The sequence below is a fragment of the Procambarus clarkii genome, chromosome 74 (genome assembly GCF_040958095.1).
Source record: "Procambarus clarkii isolate CNS0578487 chromosome 74, FALCON_Pclarkii_2.0, whole genome shotgun sequence".
Taxonomy (NCBI): Eukaryota; Metazoa; Arthropoda; class Malacostraca; order Decapoda; family Cambaridae; genus Procambarus; species Procambarus clarkii.
Window position 1 is genome coordinate 21343005 of NC_091223.1, and position 24940 is coordinate 21367944.

A 24940-nucleotide genomic window follows, 5' to 3' on the forward strand; every position below is an offset into this window, starting at 1 on the left:
ATATATGTACCTAAGCCAATACAATTTTACCATTGTAATCGTTGCTATCACCTTATATCATGGATGTTATATTGAAAGCATATATTTCTGCATTATACCTTTAAAATCCTCAAATTATACTACAATGTGCCTGTTGATAACCCTCAAATTTTACCTTAATATATCTACTAATGTTTGTCAAATTTTCTTACAATGTACCTGTAATCATTTTTTTCAATTTTGCTAGAAATTACCTACTTAAAATTATCTGTTAGATTAAGGACCTACCGAAACACTCTGCATGCTAGTGGCTTTACAAGAATGTAAAAACATCAATGCTATGTACTCTCAAACCCAATGTACCTTCTTTTATATAAATCAATCAATCAATATATATTTCTCCTGCCAATAAAAGGGTTTCTTCTTGAGTACATCTTAAACTGATTCTACACCAGATCCAATGTTAGATAATATTACAACAAAATGTCTAACTTAGCTACAGAGATTATATGGTAAATAAGGTTTCAGAGAGAACAAAACCAGAAAAGAAACATTATTTATGCAAATATGAATTAAAGACATTAAAAAATTTGCTTTATCTTTGTTAAAATGAACAAAGATTTTTTTACCTTCGAACAATTTTGTGTTTTTGTACAATGATACCTTCTTTCTTGCCTGATCTACGTAGAGCACCTTACTTCTACAGTGACAGCTTCTCTAGTTCTTGCTTGGTCTATGAGGAGCATCTAACTTCTACACTGACAGCTTCTCTACTTCTTGTTAGGTGCTCTATGAGGAGTACCTAACTACTTTTTATTTATTTATTATTTATTTATTTATATACAAGAAGGTCCACTGGGTTTATTTAACCCAAATGTACCTTCTTATTTATTTATATACAAGAAGGTCCACTGGGTTTATTTAACCCAAATGTACCTTCCCAATGTTTAACCCAATGTCTATGGGTGTCATAGACTTCAGTGACACTCATGGCATTGATTTTTTTTTTTTTTTTTTTTTTGAGATATATACAAGAGTTCTTACATTCTTGTACAGCCTTTAAACTTAGGCTACAGTTAAAGATTTGCACCCTGCAAATTCTACTTAACAGGCATTCTACTTAACAGTACGTGTAGCGTTTTGGGCAGGTCCCTGGAATATGATCCCCTGCCGCGAAGAATCGTTTTTTCATCCAAGTACACATTTTACTGTTGCATTAAACAGAGGCTACAGTTAAGGAATTGCGACCAGTAAATCCTCCCCGAGCAGGATACGAACCCATGACATAGCGCTCGCGGAACGCCAGGCGAGTGTCTTACCACTACACCACGGAGACTGTAAAGATGTTTACAGTCTCAGACTGTACAGACTTGATGTTTATACATCAATTACATTTATACATCACTACACTGACGGCTTCTCTACTTTTTGCTTGGTCTATGAAGAGGATCTAACTTTCATAAAAGAAGAAAATAATAAAATGCCTTTACCTTTCATGTGAAGAGTATTTCTCAAACAAAACATGACCTATTTACCACTGAAAGACATCCAACTGACATGGTGATAGCACAATATTTTCAGTATGAAGCTCAATTTCCAAACTGTATCTCAGATTAAAGGTAAATTAATTTACTAATATGTGCCTCATTATACATCAACATTCTCTCAATTATTTTCTGCACTCGAAGTGTTTGGCCTATTGCCTGAATATATGATCTTGTACTTCCTCACATGTCTAAGCTGCTTGAATCTCTTCCCATGCTCTTGACACCCATGAGGTTTGTCACCTGAATGCACTGACATGTGTTGAATTATTTTTCCCCGATATCTAAATTTTTTGCCACACTGAGCACATTCAAAAGGTCTTTTGTCTTCATGTATCTTCCTGTGAGTCTTCATATTTCCCAGTTGACTGAATCTCTTCCCACACTCTGGACACTCATGAGGTTTGTTACCTGAGTGCACTAACATGTGATTCTTCATATGTCTCAGATGCCTGTATCTCTTCCCACACTCTGGACACTCATGATGTTTGTCACACGAATGCACCAACATGTGAGACTTCATATTTCCAAGATGACTGAATCTCTTTCCACACTCTGGACACTCATGAGGTTTATCACCCGAATGCACTAACATGTGCTGAATTATTTTTCCACGTTGTCTAAATTTTTTGCCACATTGAGCACATTCAAAAGGTCTTTCGTCTGCATGAATCATCCTGTGAGTCTTCATATTTCCCAGTTGACTGAATCTCTTCCCACACTCTGGACACTCATGATGTTTGTCACACGAATGCACTAACATGTGAGACTTCATATTTCCAAGACGACTGAATTTCTTCCCACACTCCGGACACTCATAAAGTTTGTCACCTGAATGTACTAACATGTGATTCTTCATATTTCCCAGATGACTGAATCTCTTCGCACACACTGGACATTCATGAGGTTTGTCTTCCGAATGCACTAACATGTGAGACTTCATATTTCCAAGACGAATGAATCTCTTCCCACACTCTGTACATTCATGAGGTTTGTCATCTGAATGCACTAACATGTGCTTCCTCATATATCCAAGCTGACTGAATACCTTCCCACAATCTGAACACTGGTAAGTCTTCATATTCTTTACGATCGGTGCAGTTTATGTGAAAGTTTTCTCCTCGGATGACTGCAAGAGTTGTAATGCCAAGAGACCTGTCAGGGTCCAATGTCAATGTTGACGTTTAGGCAAAATTTGAGGGTTGTTTCTTAGACTTAGACTTGATGTGAGCACTAGGCGGTCAATGGTGGTGCTTCTTCTCTATGACAGGTGGAGTGTATGACAAGGTTTTATTCCTGGACTATATGGACACTTATCAGCTGACAAATGGTGCCCGAAGCTCACAAGTATTCTAATGTTTTTTCTGGTTCTATTACGCAGTCCCCGTGGCGTAGCGGTAAGACGGATACAAGACACTTGGTACATTGACAACATCGCAAACTAATATTTTTACCTTTTCGGACACCAGTTTTAAACGTTTCGTTTATGTGTACACGTTCAATATTAAAACGACAATATAATGTTATTAACAGTTACAATCTTCTACTTAACAGGCATATAGTTATTAAATTAAGTTTAGTGATATGATGGACATAATCCGGGCTTGGTAAGAACGCCGCCCGCCACGTAAACACAACCCCCGCCCGAATGCCCACAAACATGATCGAACGCACAAAACACAAGACTTTTGCCAGATTTTGGATAAATCCTTTTACATATATTATATGATAGTTATACTTGTATATAATAATAAGTATTGTTGGTAAGCGCTTAATATGTAATACTAATCAATAAAAACGAAGTCAGAAGCTACACGCATGTCTGTATTTGTCATTTGTTTTTTTGTTACAAATACAAAAATATATACAAATATTTATTCAGGTAAGTACATACATACAAGGTGAAATACAAAAGTTGATGGATTTATAGATAGAGCTAGTACATACAATGCCTAAAGCCACTATTACGCAAAGCGTTTCGGGCAGGAAAAACACTAAGACTAAAACTTAATAACCTTGAGGTGCTTCCGGGGCTTAGCGTCCCCGCGGCCCGGTCGTCGACCAGGCCTCCTGGTTGCCGGACTGATCAACGAGGCTGTTGGACGCGGCTGCTCGCAGCCTGACGTATGAGTCACAGCCTGGTTGATCAGGTATCCTTTGGAGGTGCTTATCCAATTCTCTCTTGAACACTGTGAGGGGTCAGCCAGTTATGCCCCTTATGTGTAGTGGAAGCGTGTTGAATAGTCTCGGGCCTCTGATGTTAGATTTCTCTCTCAGAGTACCTGTTGCACCGCTGCTTTTCAACGGGGGTATTCTGCACATCCTGCCATGTCTTCGATCTGGTCTCATGCGATTTTATTTCTGTGTGCAGGTTTGGGACCAGCCCCTCTAATATTTTCCACTTGTAAATTATTATGTACCTCTCTCGCCTGCGCTCAAGGGAGTACAGTTTTAGGCTCTTTAGTCGGTCCCAATAGTTTAGATGTTTTACTGAGTGGGTTCTAGCAGTAAAGGATCTCTGCACGCTCTCCAGGTCAACAATTTCTCCAGCTTTGAAAGGGGCTGTCATTGTGCAGCAGTACTCCACTCTTATTAAGTACTTAGATTAAAGTATAAATTGTGTTGAGAAAAAATCAGAAAAAAATGAAAAAAAGGGGGGGGGGGGAAACATGGCAGAAAAAAAACAAAAATACAATTTGGTCAACAAACAGATTGTTTAAAATCGTAGACATGGGTTGACATTTAGGGGTTAGATCTTGAGATGATTTCGGGGCTTTAGTGTCCCCGCGGCCCAGTCCTCGACCAGGCCTCCACCCCCAGGAAGCAGCCCGTGACAGCTGACTAACACCCAGGTACCTATTTTACTGCTAGGTAACAGGGGCATAGGGTGAAAGAAACTCTGCCCATTGTTTCTCGCCGGCACCCGGGATCGAACACGGGACCACAGGATCATAAGTCCAGCATGCTGTCCGCTCGGCCGACCGGCTCCCTGAGGTGAGGTAGGTTACATTGAGTTAATTATCATTTTGATATCACAGTCTCCGTGGTGTAGTGGTAAGACACTCGCCTGGCGTTCCGTGAGCGCTTTGTCATGGGTTCGTATCCTGGCCGGGGAGGATTTACTGGGTGCAAATCCTTAACTGTAGCCTCTGTTTAACTCAACAGTAAAATGTGTACTTGGTTGTAACAACGATTCTTCACGGCGGGGATCGTATTCCAGGGACCTGCCCGAAACGCTACGCGTACTAGTGGCTGTACAAGAATGTAAAAACTCTTGTACATATTTAAAAAAAAAAAAAAATATTAGGTGGTACTTAGTTTTTATCTTAAATTGGTTGGGAGAGGTACAGTCTTTAACATAATTGGGAAGGTCATTCCACATTCGAGGTCCCATGATTTGTAAAGCATTTCTAGTTTGACTAAATCGTACTCTTGAAATATCAAATAGCTATTAGTTTCTGGTGTGGTGCTCATGGGATCTGTTACAACCTTCTAGGAAGCTTTTAAGGTCAGGATTGACATTACAGTTCAGAGTTTTATATATATAAAATACACATGAGAGGATGTGCAGTGACTTAATATCTAACATATTCAGAGATTTGAGAATGGGTACCGAGTGATGTCTGGGGCCAGAGTTGGATATTGTCCTAAAATCAGCTTTGTGTTGAGTAACTAGAGGACGTAAATGATTTTGGGTAGTAGAACCCCAAGCACAAATACCATAGTTGAGATAAGGAAAGATGAGAGAGTAATAGAGTGTCACCAGGGCAGAGCGAGGTACATAATATCTGATCTGAGAAAGAATGCCAACAGTTTTTGAAACATTTTTTGATATATTTAGAATGTGTCCCTGGAAATTCAGCTTGAGGTCAATAAGAACGTCAAGGAAGTTGCCATCTACTCTGTGACAAATTTGGGTATTGTTAATCCTGAGATTTATTTGATTTGAGGATTTATTGCCAAACAAAATATAGAAAGTTTTGTCAATATTGAGGGTGAGTTTGTTGGCAGTTAGCCAGTGATGGACTTTATTTAGCTCAGTATTCAGTGTAACATTTAGTGCAAGGGGGTCAGGACTAGAGTAAATGAAGGTCGTGTCGTCAGGAAATAGAATTGGTTAGACATATAATTGGTTAGACATATAATTGGTTAAACATATTGTTTAATTGATATAGAATTGGTTAAACATATAAATGTTGGGAGGCATTTGGGAGGTCATTAATGTAGATGAGAAAGAGGAGAGGGCCAAGTATGCTGCCCTGGGGAACACCAATGTTGATGGGTAGGGTGGGAGAAATTAAATTATTCACAGAAACATATTGGAGTCTGTCAGTAAGGTAAGACTTAAGGCACTGCAGGGAGTGACCTCTGACTCCATAATGTTGTAATTTAAGAAGAAGGTTTTGGTGGTTGACAGTGTCAAAAGCCTTACGTAGGTCCACAAATAACCCAACAGGGAACTCATTTTTATCAAGAGCTGCATGTATCAAGTTAATCATATAAATATGTGCATCGTTAGTGCTTTTTTGGGGTCTGAAGCCATATTGGCAAGAGCTAAGTATATTGTGTTTGGCTAGATAAGAGTAAAGCTGCTTGTAGATAAGTTTTTCAAATATTTTAGACATGTTTGGCAGAAGTGATATAGGTCTGAAGTTGTTAACATCAGTGGGATCACCACATTTGTGGACAGGGGTTACTCTCGCCTTTTTTTTTAGAATATCTGGAAAGGTTTGGAGTTCAAGTGACTTGTTCAAGAGCAATGCAATGGCAGGAGCTAAAAATCTGGAGGCTTTTTTGTAAATAAGAGTTATATCTCCTCAAGGGCACCAGACTTGGTTTTAAAGGAAAGGATTATGTCAGTAACATCAGTGGAATTAGTAGGCATTAGGTACAGAGACTGTGGATAGTTACCTGTAAGATAGTCCTGAATATTAGTACTGGAAGATGGAATATCATTTGCAAGGGATGACCCAATGGAAGAGAAGAACCTATTGAACTCAAAAGCAGTGTCAGAGGCTGAAATTAAGCAGACCATCATTATTTGACAGGAGTACTGGTTTGTTATTTAAAATCTTCTTTGATCCCAATATTTGTGAAATTATGCTCCATGTTTTCTTAATGTTGCCCTTTGTGTGGGTAAATTTATCTTCGTAGTATTTAATTTTGGCTCCCCTAATTATTTTAGATAGCAATGATGAGTAATTCTTTGAAAATTCTTTGGAGACGATTCCTAACCTATACTTCTATACTATATACTTTTTTTTAGATATATACAAGAGTTGTTACATTCTTGTACAGCCACTAGTACGCGTAGCGTTTCGGGCAGGTCCCTGGAATACGATCCCCGTCGCGAAGAATCGTTTTTACAACCAAGTACACATTTTACTGTTGAGCTAAACAGAGGCTACAGTTAAGGATTTGCGCCCAGTAAATCCTCCCCGGCCAGGATACGAAGTTCGAAGATAAAAGTTCCATCCCCCCCCCCCCACATACAACACAAAACAAAACAAAAATCGATAAAATCAGATATAATGTACCTTCTCTCCTCTCACTATATTATACATTAATCTATCCCTATCTTACTTATGGAATCTGTGCATGGGGTTCAACCTCTGCAAATTACCTCAAGCCCATCATCACCCAGCAAAAATCTGAACAATAACAAACTCTGCTCTCAGACAACACACAGCCCCTCCTCCCTGTTTAAATCCCTAAACATGCTAAACAAATTTACTGGACACATTCTCTTGTGCCAATTACATTTACAAAACTCTTTTCTTAAGTGCAAACCCTGTTCTGAAACACTTCCTGGACAGAAGAGTAGGAGAAGACATGATCACTACCTTCAAAATTCTCAGAGAAATTGAACTGAGTACCCAAATGAGCCACAGGGACGTTAGAAAAAAACTTTTCAGTGTCAGAGTAGTTAATAGGTGGAATGCATTAGGCAGTGATGTGGTGGAGGCAGATTCCATACACAGTTTCAAATGTAGATATGTTAGAGCCCAGTAGGTTCAGTACACCAGTGGATTGACAGTGGAAAGGCGGGACCAAAGAGTCAGAGCTCAACCCATGCAAGCACAACTAAGTGAGTACATACACACACACCACACACACACACACACACACACACACACACACACACACACACACACACACACACACACACACACACACACACACACACACACACATATATATATATATATATATATATATATATATATATATATATATATATATATATATATATATATATATATATATATATATATATATATATATATATATATTAGTATATTTTGGTAGCAGTCTTTCCTGTAGATATATATTATTAAATATGACCGAAAAAGTAAGATTAATAATTCTAACACGAATTTTCTCGATCTTTCGTACATTTTTTTCACTGTTGGTGGTAATTCAAAAATCAATTCTCCAAAATTCATTTTTATTTCTATTCTGATGCGACACTTGAGCGCGTTTCGTAAAACTTATTACATTTTCAAAGACTTTAGCTTACACATACACAACTGAATAGAACTTACACATCTCCGATTTGTTTATATCTACATTTGAGTGAGGTGGATGGGGTGAGGTGCTATTAATAGGGTATTAATTTCATCAACACAAGACAGAACACGAAACAATGGGTATTGAATGGAAGTGATTGTAGAAAGCCTATTGGTCCATATTTCTTGATGCTTCTATATTGGAGCGGAGTCTTGAGGTGGGTAGAATATAGTTATGCATTAATTGACTGTTGATTGCTGGTGTTGACTTTTTAATGTGTAGTGCCTCCCAAACGTCAAGCCGCCTGCTATCGCTGTATCTATCGATGATTTCTGTGTTGTTTACTAGGATTTCTCTGGCGATGGTTTGGTTGTGGGAAGAGATTATATGTTCCTTAATGGAGCCCTGTTGCTTATGCATCGTTAAACGCCTAGAAAGAGATGTTGTTGTCTTGCCTATATACTGGGTTTTTTGGAGCTTACAGTCCCCAAGAGGGCATTTGAAGGCATAGACGACGTTGGTCTCTTTTAAAGCGTTCTGCTTTGTGTCTGGAGAGTTTCTCATGAGTAGGCTGGCCGTTTTTCTGGTTTTATAGTAAATCGTCAGTTGTATCCTCTGATTTTTGTCTGTAGGGATAACGTTTCTATTAACAATATCTTTCAGGACCCTTTCCTATGTTTTATGAGCTGTGGAAAAGAAGTTTCTGTAAAATAGTCTAATAGGGGGTATAGGTGTTGTGTTAGTCGTCTCTTCAGAGGTTGCATGGCGTTTCACTTTCCTTCTTATAATGTCTTCGACGAAACCATTGGAGAAGCCGTTGTTGACTAGGACCTGCCTTACCCTACAAAGTTCTTCGTCGACTTGCTTCCATTCTGAGCTGTGGCTGAGAGCACGGTCGACATATGCGTTAACAACACTCCTCTTGTACCTGTCTGGGCAGTCGCTGTTGGCATTTAGGCACATTCCTATGTTCGTTTCCTTAGTGTAGACTGCAGTGTGGAAACCTCCGCTCTTTTCCAAGACTGTTACATCTAGAAAGGGCAGCTTCCCATCCTTTTCCATCTCGTAAGTGAAACGCAGCATGGAACTCTGCTCAAACGCCTCCTTCAGCTCCTGCAGATGTCTGACATCAGGTACCTGTGTAAAAATGTCGTCAACATACTCTTTGACCATTTTAAGCTAAGCTATACCTGTTTTTGGTTAATTCTTTCCCTAGGGATGGGTTGGTCAGGTGTCGGCCTATATATCATCCCCCTTCCGTTGTCCCTAGTCAGTCTGGTGTTGACAAAGGCTTTAACAAGCCGAAACGTTCACCTCATTTCATATTTCTCTGTGGATTTTCCGCATAAAATGATCAATGTTTTGTGATCGTCAATTGCATATATATATATATATATATATATATATATATATATATATATATATATATATATATATATATATATATATATATATATATATATATATATATATATATATATAACTTTAGAACACTTTCCCACCAGGAGACTCGAACCCTAGCCAGCACAGAAGCCTTCCAGCAACTGGCATAACAGGTACGCCTTAACCCTCTCCACCACCTGCTCAGACCCTTAAAAGAGATGGTAATTTCGGAGTATTTAAATACCACAAAGATCACCACCTCCCAAGAGCACTAGAGCAAGTGAGGGGTCATTTAGACGTTAATTTCATCAAGTCCCTGTTAATATGGGAAGACACAGTGTCTATGCTTAAGGCACAACTCTCCTAAACACGAGAGTCAAGTATACAACTTGACTCTCGTGTTTAGGAGAGTTGTGCCTTAAGCATAGACACTGTGTCTTCCCATATTAACAGGGACTTGATGAAATTAACGTCTAAATGACCCCTCACTTGCTCTAGTGCTCTTGGGAGGTGGTGATCTTTGTGGTATTTAAATACTCCGAAATTACCATCTCTTTTAAGGGTCTGAGCAGGTGGTGGAGAGGGTTAAGGCGTACCTGTTATGCCAGTTGCTGGAAGGCTTCTGTGCTGGCTAGGGTTCGAGTCTCCTGGTGGGAAAGTGTTCTAAAGTTGTATACTTGACTCTCGTGTTTAGGAGAGTTGTGCCTTATATATATATATATATATATATATATATATATATATATATATATATATATATATATATATATATATATATATATATATATAAAATCTCTTTATGTATGTACCTTTGCCTAAATAAAAATTATTATTATTATTATATTATATTATTATTAGTCATTAATGTTTTTCCTGCCCGAAACGCTTTGCGTAATAGTGGCTTTAGGCATTGTATGTATTGGCTCTATCTATAAAGCCAACAAACTTTGTAAAATCTCTTTATGTATGTACCTTACCTAAATAAAAATTATTATTATTATTATTATTATTATATATATGTATAATCACCAAGAACTCTTTGACCCGGCCAGGATTCGAAGCCATGCCGTCCAGGATCACCCCTAAACGTACACCTTTCTCACACACACACACACACACAAACACACACACAAACACACACACACACAAACACACACACACACAAACACACACACACAAACACACACACACACAAACACACACACACATATATATATATATATATATATATATATATATATATATATATATATATATATATATATATATATATATATATATATATATATATATATATATATGCGAACAAGCCTGAATGGTCCCCAGGACTATATGCGACTGAAAACTCACACCCCAGAAGTGACTCGAACCCATACTCCCAGGAGCAACGCAACTGGTAACTACAGGACGCCTTAATCCGCTTGACCATCACGACCGAACATAAGGAAGTGATAGCCGAAGCTATTTGAACCACTTTCCTGCCGGCACTCGGATGGTAATCTTGGGCATAGCATTTTATCAAATCACCTCATTCTTTGGGGCAGACGTGAGGAACACAAATGCGAACAAGCCTGAATGGTCCCCAGGACTGACTATATGCGACTGAAAACTCACACCCCAGAAGTGACTCGAACCCATACTCCCAGGAGCAACACAACTGGTAACTACAGGACGCCTTAATCCGCTTGACCATCACGACCGGACATAAGGAAGTGATAGCCCTCAATTTGACCAGAGGTCAAATTGAGCTAAATAAATGACTTTATATTATTTGAGGCGCTTGTCGACGTGTCTCTGTTCGTATCTTCCTTGCAGATGTAAGACGAATCTTGTTTCTCACAGAGCATTTAAAGACTGAGCTTGTGGTTGATTATTAATTATAAAATAGGTATCAACTATGTTTACAAATGATTAGAAAGTATTAGTAAAGTAGATCTGAGTAAACTTGCATATAGGGCTGCCGTACGATTAGCTGAGTAGTCGGCCGGCAGCGAGTCAGCCTGGGAGCTCTGGGACTGGAGGCTGAAGTGGTCTTCTCTGGCTGGCGTCGTGGTGCAAACATCTCTACTGTGTTTCTCTGCATCCCTCTCCCTTTCCTCCTGCTTCTCTCCCTTACCTTATTCTGTGTCTAGTTTACCAAGCTAAGTAATGTGCTGTATTCTCGTTTTCTGGCATAAGTGTGTATTAATGTGTATAGTATTAATGTGCATTAATTAATTAGGGTATCACTAGTGTTTATATTGCTAAGTTACTCTTATTGGGTCCCAGTGGAACCACGTGGGCTCCACTAGTACCAGTAAGCTACCTGGAGTCCTTGCTAGTGTCCCTTGCCTAGTAGACTTTACCCTAGCTTGTCCCAAGTGTAAACCTTGTATCCTGTCTATGTGGACCAAGGTAGTTAATGTAAGATAGTGTGGTAAAGTAATTATTGTTATTGTTGTGAATGTATATGGGGGGTTGTTAAGAGGGTTTAATAAATAAGTTAGTTTTAAAGGAGTATCCATTCTTCCTGTGTAGGAGATCAATGATCTTCCTCTAGGCTGACCTTTTGTGGAAGCCACTATAGATATTACTGTTTTATATTTTTATTGGGGGCCGGGCCTATATGATCTCCATTACTTGTGATACATCTTAATTCTAACTGCTGACCCTACTCCATAATAATACTAGATCCCCCAGAGCAGCCCACATTTATAACACTAGGAATCAGGTTGTTGCTCTTGTGAAAGGAGAAGTTCCCGAGAGAGTGTTCATCACCAGGGAGGGCTACAGGCATGTAGCAAAGTATGTAGAAGAGCCCATAATATGCCTGAAATGCTGCAGATGGGGGCATAAATCCTGGAGCTGTCAACATGATCCACGATGTCGTTTCTGCAGAAAGTGGTACCTCTCTAATGTGTGTAGAAACAGACTTAAGCTGGGTGAGAAAATAGATCCCAGATGCTGCAACTGTGGAGGTGTTCACAATGCCAGCTCAGCTGTGTGTAGCAAGAGGCCGAGTATGGATGTTCCCCGGCCGGTGAATGTTACGGAGCAGGCAATAGCTCTTATCCAGATACTGGGAGCACAGCAAAACAGTCTGCCCCAAACAGCGCCAGTGAACCGGACGAATGCGTGGGTAAAGGAGTCACCTTTACTTCGTCAGGCTCAAGCAACAAGCAGCCACGCCAGTAGATATTTTGGTGACAGATAGAGCCACCTATGTAAGGCAATCAGATAAGAAAATCAGAAGCGGAGTGCCACATAGTGCCACTCCATATTAGGTCACCCAAGGTGTGGGTGGTAGCAGTCGAAAAAACCGTGAAGATAGGTATCTATTATTTGCCACTATGATCATGTTCATATATACAGTAAAGTATGACAGTATATTTAAGTAAAAAAATGAATTTATTTGTATAATAAACACACACTCAGGTGAGCGGCAGTTACCCCCGCCCCACTTCCCTCTATGGGGCAGGTGTAAAAAAACAGGATCCTCTCAGTAGGGGTGGTCCTCCCCCTCACCACCCTTCCTCGTACTTGATGACCTTAAGTGTACCGTAAGAGGGACCCAACTCCCTTAGTTGTTTTTAAGTTGCTTTTATTTTAAGCTTATATACTTAAAAGAAGGAGAAAAGAAATAATCCTGATGATTTATAGATTATATTATCAAAGTACATAGGGTTAAACATAGTCGTATTGTAAGTCATCTCTCTCCACATAATATTTCCTAACAAGGGCCCTCCTCCATGCCCACAGGTCCGTTGTGGGGTCTTCCTCCCCCTCCTCCCCCTGGGACGAAGATGATGACTCATCATCACCCAGAGAGTGAATGGGCTGTAGTGGCTCTCCCTCAGGTGACTGACTGCTGACGTCATAGGGTTCACTCTCGCTGGTGGGGCGTTGTCCTTCCTCTCCTTGTGGCTCAATAAAGTCACCACCTTCACTCTCAGTGGACATTCCTTGGGCTGAGGCGTTGGGGTGGGAATCCGGTGGTATGTCTGGGTGACCATATGCTAGGCTAGTGTATTTATTTAGGTAAAAGCGCTTATCATCAAATGCGCTTAAACCCCTCTTAGTATTGAATGTGGTTGCCATCTGCCCCCCTACGTTCCTGATTTGTGAATAATGGAAAGTATTTACTACACCATTACTGTGTAGGGTCTCTTTAAAGTGGTTATGTGTTAAAGATCTTTGCACAGCTCGGGGAATACCCTTAGCGGTGATGGAATTTTTATTGTCAAGCAAAAGCACACTATACATTTTGGGCTTGAGTGCCACAACTTCAAGGATGTGTTTGTCTGATACCTCTGACTTTAAAAGTCCTAAAACACCCTTTTTAGAAGGATCATACAAGGAGTGAGTTTCAGGAAAATTACTCGTATCCATCCACAAACTAAGGGGTTCTTTCCCCATCTCATTAAAGACATCTTCAGCTAGTAAGTTGAAAATGAAACTGTCTGTATCACTATACAGCAGTTGTACCCTATCTGTATAGTGGTTCTTAAGTACCCTGTACCAAAAATGGTACAAACTGTATTTTGCTAGCTCAAGAATCTGGAACCCAATGTAATTAGGATGAGTAATTTTAATGAATGGTCTGGAACTGACAGACAATAATTTATTGTCACCTAAATGTACCATACGTTTAAAGCGAGGATTCTTCACCTCTCGTAAAAAGACCCTAGCTGAAGTCACTAGTTTCGTGTCAATGGCATAACGGGCTGGGTTCAGTAGTGTTTTACCGAAAACACTATTTGTTAGTAATTTGAAAAGTGTTTTCCTATCGTTACTGGTGGAGGCATTTCTATTGTTAACGTTTGTGTTAACAAATTCTGCCATAAAATCTGACTGACGGAACTCGTAAATTGCATGTATAGTTTCCACTTCAAGTCATTATCTCAATAAATAGTTGTAAAAGGTGAAGAGATATGAAATAATGTTTCTTGGGGAGATGATCTCCAACCAGTTTAATATATTTTTAGGGAGATTTGTAATGTTATTTGTTTCCAGAAGTCCCCTACTAAATGGAGAGATATCCGCCATACTTATCCCCCTGTGGTGTAAACAAAGGGGTAGATCGTCTGTTAGTCTAGCTATTTCAGGTCTTATGTGTTTGGTGTCAATTAAGAGTCAGTACCCTTTGTTAGAAGAGAATGGCTGTCATTATCTTTCCTCGACTAATGAAGGAATTCATCTCATCAGATGATAGTCTCCTTAGTCCCCCATAGGGCAATTTTTTAGTCATACAACTCCCATAAAGCGAGTTGAAGTCTAAATACAGTAAGAATGAAGATCTATCCTCCTGGGGGTTAAAAGATGGGTTGACATAGCGGTTGTTGGCTCTGGCGTAACTCCTAACTGCAGTTGTAAAACCCCCTCGTATGTTTTGTGATATGAGATTGTGCAACGTCACATCTGCACTTAACTCCAACGATATTTTGCTACTTTTCAAGAAGCAGTCGTAGGAGTACCCCGGAAGGCTGCAGTAGTGGGTTATTTCTAATGAATAGATATCATTTAGAATTACCCTGTGGTGGGTAAAAATGTCAGCCAGTAAACCAACATCATGCCTCAAATAAATGAGGAGGTAGTCTTTTAATGTCCTACACCCTGTTGCCTCCCATACTAATTTAGAATGTCTATATTCTTCCAAAGTTATACCTGATTTGTTTAGGGAGCTGTAAAACATTTCAATAGGAGGGAGTGTTGTGTCATTAAAGCAGCTGATTTTTGTGGTATATTCATAAGGGAAAAACTGCTTACCCTTTAAGAGTAGGTGGTGACTCTTTTTGGGCAAACCCTCTATCATTGAGTGAGTGAATGTTAAGGGGCTGGCTGAATCAATGTGGGTCTTTGCTAGGGATGAAAGACTACCTGTAATAAATGCCAGTGAATCAAGAAATTTAAGCTTCCCTATTTCTACCTTAAGATATTTCGTCCCCTGTCTCATGAGGATATTGCTCTTAATATTTGAACCCATGGCAAACTCCCTCAAAATTAAGCCCATGTCATAAGACATATTGTGGGCAATTAGGACTAAACTCTCTAGAGCATTCTTGTGGCGGAGGTTGCAGTAATTACATAGAGCTCCAATATATTTGAGCATTTCCCTAAGGTGATCATGATGTTGAACCTTGAAATTGGAGGGTGTAAATACCTCCTCACAAAACTGACAGTGAGTCTGTCTCCTAAAATGGACCATATCCTCAAGAGACATGTCTATTTCATAATGGGGGAGAGTGGATCTGATAATTTCCCATTTGGTAGCAACTCGCTGCATGAAATGTGTGACACTGTCGTCCCCCAAAATAAGTAAATTTATCAATGACAGTGTGGTTCCTATCAACAATTATATAGCTGTATGCTATAGGCCTATGTATGGCTGTAACAGAACCTAGACAATCCTCAGTGCTTAGGACACACTCAAAATCAAAATAGCCCACATGGGAAGGGGGGTAACCTTTCCCCGTATTTTTAAAATGGAGTGTCCCCCGCCTGAGGGTAAATAATTTTCTGAGTGATGTCGCAGGAAGATGTGTGATTTGATAGCTCTAACGAATTTTGATATTCTGAAAGACAGTTTCTACAGAAGACTATCTTTCGTCTGTGGCTGCGAGTAAAGTTCCGTAGGAACTTGTCGAACTCCTTAATTAGGGCCACATGAGATTCTCCCAATAACAATAAAGGAACTATGACCGAGTACTATCTGCTACCACGACGACAAAGAGAGACGTGATAGACACCGTCTGTATGTTTGTGTATTGAATACAAAAAAATGGATAGTTTATTTCTATTCTCCAATTTAGAGATATCCTCCCAAGACAGAGGGAAGGATAAATGGTCGTATTTGACCATTTTCCTAATCCTAGAGTGAGACTCTACAAGTCTCCCTATACGTCTCCACTTCCACCCTTGTTGTGATGCCAGAAAAGCAGCAATGCATTGAATAATGCATGTTCTATTGTTACCAGCAGGGTTTGGGTTGAAGACCTCATATCGTCCCCTTAGAAAGGGGAAATAAGGGACATAATCCCCCAAAACTGACCTTACACTTGCATTACAGATGACGATTTTGAGGAAATCGACATTATATAGTATGAAACCACTCCCCTCTGTTTCTGAAAGGAGATCTTCCAGTCGTGTAATCATATAATACACCCAGCTATCAATAAGATTACCCACCGCCTCAAGAGTTACCAGTCTAGCAGGTGTTGTTATGAAGTGTTCCCTAAAGTCATCATCTTCTGTGAGTCGTTGTTTTAAAAGTGTTACCTTCACTTCGAGAAGGATTTTTAATGATGAAGTAAAATTGCCATGTCCCCCAAGAGAATTCATGTAATTCTCTATTTCAGATATGTAATAGTCCATAAAGTTGCTTAGGAGTCCTAAAGGGTCTGTGGCGAAGGCTGAGGGGATGGAATATTCCATCCTAGTAAAGAGATCCCCCAGGGCTTATTAATTAAGTGGGGAGTGTCTATAACATCCTCCTCTTCTGGGGAATTTTCATCGCTATTTAGGTCATTAACTCGATTGTTGAGAAGAGGTCTAAGACCACTAGGGCCCGGCTGAGAGATGTCACCACTATCACCACCACCATCGTCGTCATCATCATCATCATCATCACTCATCACTCCCTCCCACCCATTTGCATCGGACTGTCTAACGCCACCACCTCCTAAGGGGTTATTGTCACACTGTGCTTTGTCAAGTTCTTCTCCTACCTGCCTCTGAATCACCCCTGGAAAATAATAATAATAATAATAATAATAATAATAATAATAATAATAATAATAATAATAATAATAATAATAATAATAAAAGGCAACACCTCCCTCCGCCCACACGCTAAACCCCATCTTGAGGTTATCTTGAGATGATTTCGGGGCTTTAGTGTCCCCGCGGCCTGGTCCTCGACCAGGCCTCCATGACATAAGTTCTCAAAAAAAAGCTTCTTAAGAGAAATAAAGGTGGAGGGTTTATTCACTCACTACGGGGACATGTTTGTAGATGTTCAGAGGTCAAGTCCTCACACAGAGAGGTCCCACAATTATCACAAGCGAATGTGTGGTGAGGTCTCAAGGTGGTATTTCCACACATGAAGCACATGAAGCCATCCTCTCTGGAAGGGAGGGTGGGCGGGCGATGTTTACCTAACGAAGGAAATAGTGTATAATTTATATACACTCACTCTCCCACACTCATGGAGATGGAGAAACCATCTTAATATTTCTCATTTTGAAATAAATATCCATAAATAAATAAATAAATAAATAAATAAATAAATAAATAAATAAATAAATAAAATAAAATAAGGTCATACCTCCAGCACAGGTTCTCCTGTGTTCACCACTAGACTGCACACATGCAGTTTCTCCACAGAAGAGGCATGTATAACACCTATGAACGAAGAGATGTGATGAGCCCCATCCCAAATTCTACATATATCACCAACCCGATGCATCACGATCACGCTTACCTAGAATAAATAAATAAATATATATATATATATATATATATATATATATATATATATATATATATATATATATATATATATATATATATATATATATATATATATATATATATATATATATATATATATATATATATATCCACCAGCACTCAAATCAGTCCACTTCTCAATCCTGCTCCTACTTATCTATCTATATATATATATATATATATATATATATATATATATATATATATATATATATATATATATATATATATATATATATATATATATATATATATATATATATATATATATAGTCCTTATATGAAACAGATATTAATTTACTTACATCTCAGTCTAGACGGGGAGGAGAGTGGTCGGTTTCGTCACTATTTCAATAATATGTGCTGGGGGAGAGGTGTAGCATCCTTTTATTGGCTCAGAACAGTGGGGGGCGACGTTGCCACATACAACATCTCTCAGTCCTTTTTTGTAAGAGAAGGGTTAGGCCTGCTGTAGAAAACTTTTTTTCTCTCGTCTGGAGGTCATCACTAGGGGACTTCTACTTCAAAAAAGCATTAGGAGGACTGGCTATGCCCTGAGGGAGTAGCATTCCTTGGTGGGTGAATACACACACACACACACACACACACACAGATTAAGCAAGAAAGAGAGGGCTGGGCGGACTGCATTTTCTTGGATTGTCGGAAAGCCTTTGACACAGTACCGCATAAGAGGCTGGTACATAAGCTGGAGAGACAGGCAGGTGTAGCTGGTAAGGTGCTCCAGTGAATAAGGGAGTACCTAAGCAATAGGAAGCAGAGAGTTACGGTGAGGGGTGAGACCTCTGATTGGCGTGAAGTCACCAGTGGAGTCCCACAGGGCTCTGTACTCGGTCCTATCTTGTTTCTGATATATGTAAATGATCTCCCGGAGGGTATAGATTCATTTCTCTCAATGTTTGTGGATGATGGCAAAATTATGAGAAGGATTAAGACAGAAGAGGACTGTTTGAGGCTTCAAGAAGACCTAGACAAACTGAAGGAATGGTCGAACAAGTGGTTGTTAGAGTTCAACCCAACCAAATGTAATGTAATGAAGATAGGTGTAGGGAGCAGGAGGCCAAATACAAGGTATCATCTGGGAGAGGAAATCCTTCAGGAGTAAGAGAAAGTAAAAGACTTGGGAGTTGATATCATGCCAGACCTGTCTCCTGCCAGACGGAAAATTCTCAAAAATTTTAGTGTCAACTGCAAATAATACAGAACATCCTCTTTCAAACATCCCCTTTCTGCGAAAGAAGGTTACTCTCTCCCAGGACCTGATTAACCCATTAGAATATAAAGATCCTTTTTCAAAAGAGTCAGTTTTGTATATAATTGACGACTTATACCTGGAAGCCATACAAAGTCCAATTATAGCCAATATCTTCACACGAGGGAGACACGGTAATATTTCCGTAATTCTAATTAGTCAAAATGTGTTTCCCCAGGGGAAATATGCCAGGACAATAACTCTGAATTGTAGCCATTATATATTAATGAAGCAGAGAGACATAACCCAACTTGAAATTTTAAGTGGCCAGTTATATGGGCAAAAACTACTAATAGTTTCGTTGAAATATTCCGTCGGGCAATATCCCAGAACAAGTATGGTTACTTATTGGTCGATCTGACGGTTCCTGAGGCATTACAACTACGAACGAGCATCACCAATGAAGACCGCTGTGAAATTGTTTATCAAATGTAATAAAAAAAATGTCTCTAACGACACAGAAACGGGCAATTCTCACCAACTTCTATAATGACATTTCTAGCCTGGCTGGTTTCACAGGATCAATTCAAAAATTGTATAAGGCTGCCAGACTTAAAGACCCCAACATTAGTGTTGCAGATGTGAAGGAATTTCTTCGTGGAGAGCGATCTTACACCTTACATAGAGGAAATTTAGTTAGGTTCCCCCGACGGAAAATATTGGCTCCTAAGCCTCGTACCATAATTACGAGGTCCGCTGTGACCTAGGGGACTTTTGTAGTTTACAAAAATACAATAATGGTGTTAAATATATTTTAATTTGTGTCGATGTTTATTCCCGCCTAATGCAGACTCAAACTTTAAAAACAAAAAATTCGAGTGATGTGTTAGTTGCTCTGAAGAAGATATTAGAGGAAACACCTCAGTTTCTCGGTGTAAGGCGGATATTCACTGACCGAGGTAGAGAATTTTACAAGTCAGTTCAAAATTATTTTAATAAGAAAAATATTAAATTATATAGTGTATTTTCGGAAATGAAATCTAGCATAGTGGAGCGGGCCATCAGAACTTTAAAACATAAACTGTATCATTATATGACCCAAGCGATATATGCGGACTGGGAAAAGTCAACATTGGATAACGACCAAAACTCAGGAACAGATAGTTTGGAGAACCGCAGCAGTAGTGTGGAGGAGGAGACTATTGTGGTACAAAATAACAGCAATATTGCAGAGCCAGATAATATAAACGATGAGAGCAACAGTGAGACAGAGTGCATAGATGAAGGAATTGGGACGAAAAACGGAGATGGCTCCAATAAAGAGGTAGACAAGACAGTCACAGATATAAATACCTTGAAAAATGCAAAACCGGAAAACATTTGCAAATTCTACGCTAAAGGAATATGCAAATATGGAAAATTAGGAGCAAAATGCCATTTTCTGCATCCTCGAAAATGCAGGAACATGTTGGAGAGGGGTACATGCCGTTTTGGAACAGGGTGTAGATACTTCCACCCTAAATTATGTCAATTTTCAATTAGGGACACAAAATGCTACAATCTTCGGTGTCCGGAATTCCATGTGAGAGGTACAGAGCGTTATAGACGGGAAGATCAATATGACACTACTGGAAATTTTTTAGAGGAAGGCAGAAACAGAGCAGTAAATATAAGAGAGAGGAACAGTCAGATGGAACCACTACAGGATTACAGAGGGGAACGGAGATACCCACAAGACTGGAATTCAAATTATCAACAAGCACACAGGTACTACACCAGACAACACCCGTCCTACTACCAAAACTGGACGAATCACTTCCAAAACGACACACCCTGGACGCAAACACAGTGGCCTCCTTACCAGAGCCTCAGATATTAACACCAAGTAAGGCTTCCAGCACTTCCACTAACACGATAACATCATTTATATTTGCCAACATCCAGGGTATAAAAACACGCAAAACCAACAAAGTTCAATTTATAGATGGTCTCCTTCATGAGGCAAATGCAGTGTTTGCAGCCCTAACAGAAACCCACACAAAGGACTACCATGATGGTGAAATATGGATCCCAGAGTACAATCTTTTCAGATGTGATAGGAAACACCGGCTTCAGGGTGGGGTCAGCCTCTACATCAAAGACACACTCATCTGTACTGAGCTGCTAAACACCTCAAATGATATGGTGGAAGTGCTGATAATCAAAATAGAGATTTTAAATGTAGTTATTGTCCTTGTATATAAGTCACCGGAGGCAAACCCTCAGCAGTTTAAAGACCAACTAATGAAAATAGAACACTGCTTGGAAAACCTCACAAATCCAGCTCCGAACATCATCCTGCTTGGGGACTTCAACCTACGGCACCTGAAATGGAAGCACCTGGCTGATACAGTAATATCAGAAAGAATACCAGGAAGTAGCCTAAATGAACAGGCACATGCAAATGACCTGCTACGGATGTGCGACAGGTTTGCCTTAAACCAGCAACTAGTAGAACCAACTAGGAAGGAGAACACGCTGGACCTCATTTTCACTAATAATGATGAATTGATCAGGAACATAATGATTACAAATACCTGTTACTCAGATCACAACTTAATTGAAGTTATGACAACCATGGGGAGTAGACCTTCAAAACCAGTCCAGATTCCCGGTGGAGGAGATTTCAGCAAATTCAACTTCAATAATAAACAGATAAACTGGGAGCAAATAAACCAGGACTTCACAGAAATAAACTGGGAAGAACAGCTAGAAAATGCATACCTGAACCAGTGCCTGGAAAAAATAAGCTCAGTAGCACTAGAAATATGTTCAAACCGCATACCTCTAAGAAAAAAGAGGAAGAGATGCAGATTGGAACGGGAACGTCGTTCCCTATATAGGCGAAGAAAACGAATCGCGGAACAACTTGAGAGTCGCACCCTATCTCAAGAACGGCGAAGAAGGTTAGGTAGAGAAATAGAAACAATTGAACGGAAGCTACAAGAATCATACAGAACCCAGGAGAGGCAAAGAGAGCAAAAGGCCATCAGTGAAATAGAAAGAAATCCGAAATATTTTTTCTCCTATGCAAAATCAAGATCAAAAACCACATCTAGTATCGGGCCCCTGTGAAAGGGAGATGGAACTTTCACCGATGACAACAAAGAAATGAGCGAGTTACTGAGGAAGCAGTACGACTCTGTTTTCAGCGAGCCATTAAACACACTAAAGATTGATAACCAAAATGAATTTTTCATGGATACGATACCAACATCAAATCATATATCAGACGTCACCCTATCCCCACTGGATTTTGAAGAAGCCATAAACAGTATGCCTATGCACTCTGCACCAGGCCCGGATTCTTGGAACTCCATATTCATAAAGAACTGTAAGAAACCACTATCGCAGGCCCTCCACATTCTGTGGAGACAAAGCCTAGATACTGGCGTTATTCCTGATATACTAAAAACAGCAGAGATAGCACCACTTCATAAAGGAGGAAATAAGGCAGAGGCAAAAAATTACAGACCGATAGCACTAACATCGCACATCATAAAAATTTTTGAGAGAGTGCTAAGAAGTAAAATCACAAAATACATGGAATCACAGCAACTCCATAACCCCGGACAACATGGTTTCAGAACCATGGTTTCAGCTCTTGCCTGTCGCAGTTGCTGGACCACAATGAAATGGCATTAGATGCTATGGAAGACAAACATAACCCGGATGTAATTTACACAGATTTCGCAAAAGCTTTTGATAAATGTGACCATGGTGTTATTGCACATAAAATGCGTTCAAAAGGAATTACCGGAAAAATAGGCAGATGGATCTACAATTTCCTGACCAACAGAACCCAATGTGTAATAGTCAACAAAATAAAATCCAGCCCATCAACCGTGAAGAGCTCAGTCCCCCAGGGTACTGTGCTAAAGTACTTTTTCTCATCCTCATTTCGGACATAGACAAGAACACAACCTATAGCACTGTATCATCCTTTGCAGATGACACTAGGATCTTCATGAGAGTAGGCAACATAGAGGACACGGCGAACCTCCAGTCAGATGTAGATCAGGTCTTTCTATGGGCTACAGAAAATAATATGGTGTTTAACGAAGATAAGTTCCAGCTCATGCGCTATGGAAAAAATGAAAATATAAAAACGGAAACCACGTACAAAACTCAGGCAAATCATAACATAGAACGAAAAGGCAATGTAAAGGGTCTGGGTGTACTCATGTCGGAAGACCTTACCTTTAAAGAACACAATAAAGTTGCCGTCACAACTGCAAGAAAAATGACAGGTTGGATAACAAGAACTTTTCACACTAGAGATGCTATACCGATGATGATACTTTTCAAAACGCTTGTGCTCTCTAGAGTAGAGTACTGCTGCACAATGACAGCACCTTTCAAAGCTGGTGAAATTGCTGACCTGGAGAGCGTGCAGAGATCCTTTACTACTAGAATCCACTCAGTAAAACATCTAAACTATTGGGACCGACTAAAGAGCCTAAAACTGTACTCCCTTGAGCGCAGGCGGGAGAGGTACATAATAATTTACAAGTGGAAAATATTAGAGGGGCTGGTCCCAAACCTGCACACAGAAATAACATCACATGAGACCAGAAGACATGGCAGGATGTGCAGAATACCCCCGTTGAAAAACAGAGTGCAACTGGTACTCTGAGAGAGAACTCTATCAACATCAGAGGTCCGAGACTGTTCAACACGCTTCCACTACACATAAGGGGCATAACTGGCCGACCCCTCACAGTGTTCAAGAGAGAACTGGATAAGCACCTCCAAAGGATACCTGATCAACCAGGCTGTGACTCATACGTCAGGCTGCGAGCAGCCGCGTCCAACAGCCTGGTTGATCAGTCCGGCAACCAGGAGGCCTGGTCGACGACCGGGCCGCGAGGACGCTAAGCCCCGGAAGCACCTCAAGGTAACCTCAAGGTAAGGTAAGCTAATTCATTAAAATACATCCACATCCTCCCTAAAGTCGTGGACGTGTACAACCACACATTCCACAGGATACTTTAAAATACTCCTCATGCCATTCATAAGTTGCAAAATATTGAAGATATACGAAGACAGTTTAAGGTCATGTATTTAAACAATGACTCCTCCATAACTGGCATCAGTCCACGGCTGCATCTTGGACAGCATGTGCGATTGCCAAAGCGTAGGAATATATTTCACAAAGGCTTTTGGCACCAAAATACAGAAGAAATATTTCTAGTGTCACATATTGACAGAACACATCCAATCCCGACATATAAAATCAAAGATTTAAACAACGAGCCGGTCAGTGGCATGTTTTATGAGCAAGAATTGATCTCAACATCCATTCCAGACTATTTTCCTGTAATGGTATTACAGTCTAGGAAAACATCGAAAGGACACAGAGAATATTTCGTCAAGTGGAGAGGGTACCCAGATTCTAGCAATAGCTGGATTAAAGCTCAAGACATCGTCAAATTTAACAAAAAATGATAGTTCAACAGGACTCTCTCGTAGAGAAACATCATCAATTGTTATTTTTATTAAACAATTTATCACCCAAGAAGCAGAATAAACTAATCAAGGCTTTAAAACGGCAGGAAATTGAATCAATTTGTGAAATTTTTGCCAATTTTCTGAAACGAAACATCCCAGTTCAACCTCAGATAATTAATGGATTACAGAGATATCAGAAGGACATTCGTTCTGTAGCACGTAAGAAAACTCCTTTGTACAAAAAGAAGCACATCCTAACCTCCAGACGTGGTGGGGCGATATTGGCGGCTCTGCTACCTTTGGCTGTATCGTTAATTTCCTCCCTAATAAGGTAATT

At 39.7% G+C, this 24940-nt stretch overlaps 1 protein-coding gene across 1 annotated transcript; it reads right to left on the reverse strand.

The window, feature by feature from the left end:
- Nucleotides 1-1644: 1644 nt before the first annotated feature.
- Nucleotides 1645-2466, reverse strand: LOC138356842 (zinc finger protein 211-like). Its single transcript, XM_069313185.1, has one exon. The coding sequence runs from the start codon at nt 2464-2466 to the stop codon at nt 1645-1647; it is 822 nt and encodes a 273-aa protein (XP_069169286.1).
- Nucleotides 2467-24940: the final 22474 nt, after the last annotated feature.

What these genes read in the sequence shown, in the direction of transcription:
- LOC138356842 (XM_069313185.1), bottom strand. Translation starts at nt 2,466, where the DNA reads ATGAAGTCTCACATGTTAGTGCATTCGGAAGACAAACCTCATGAATGT.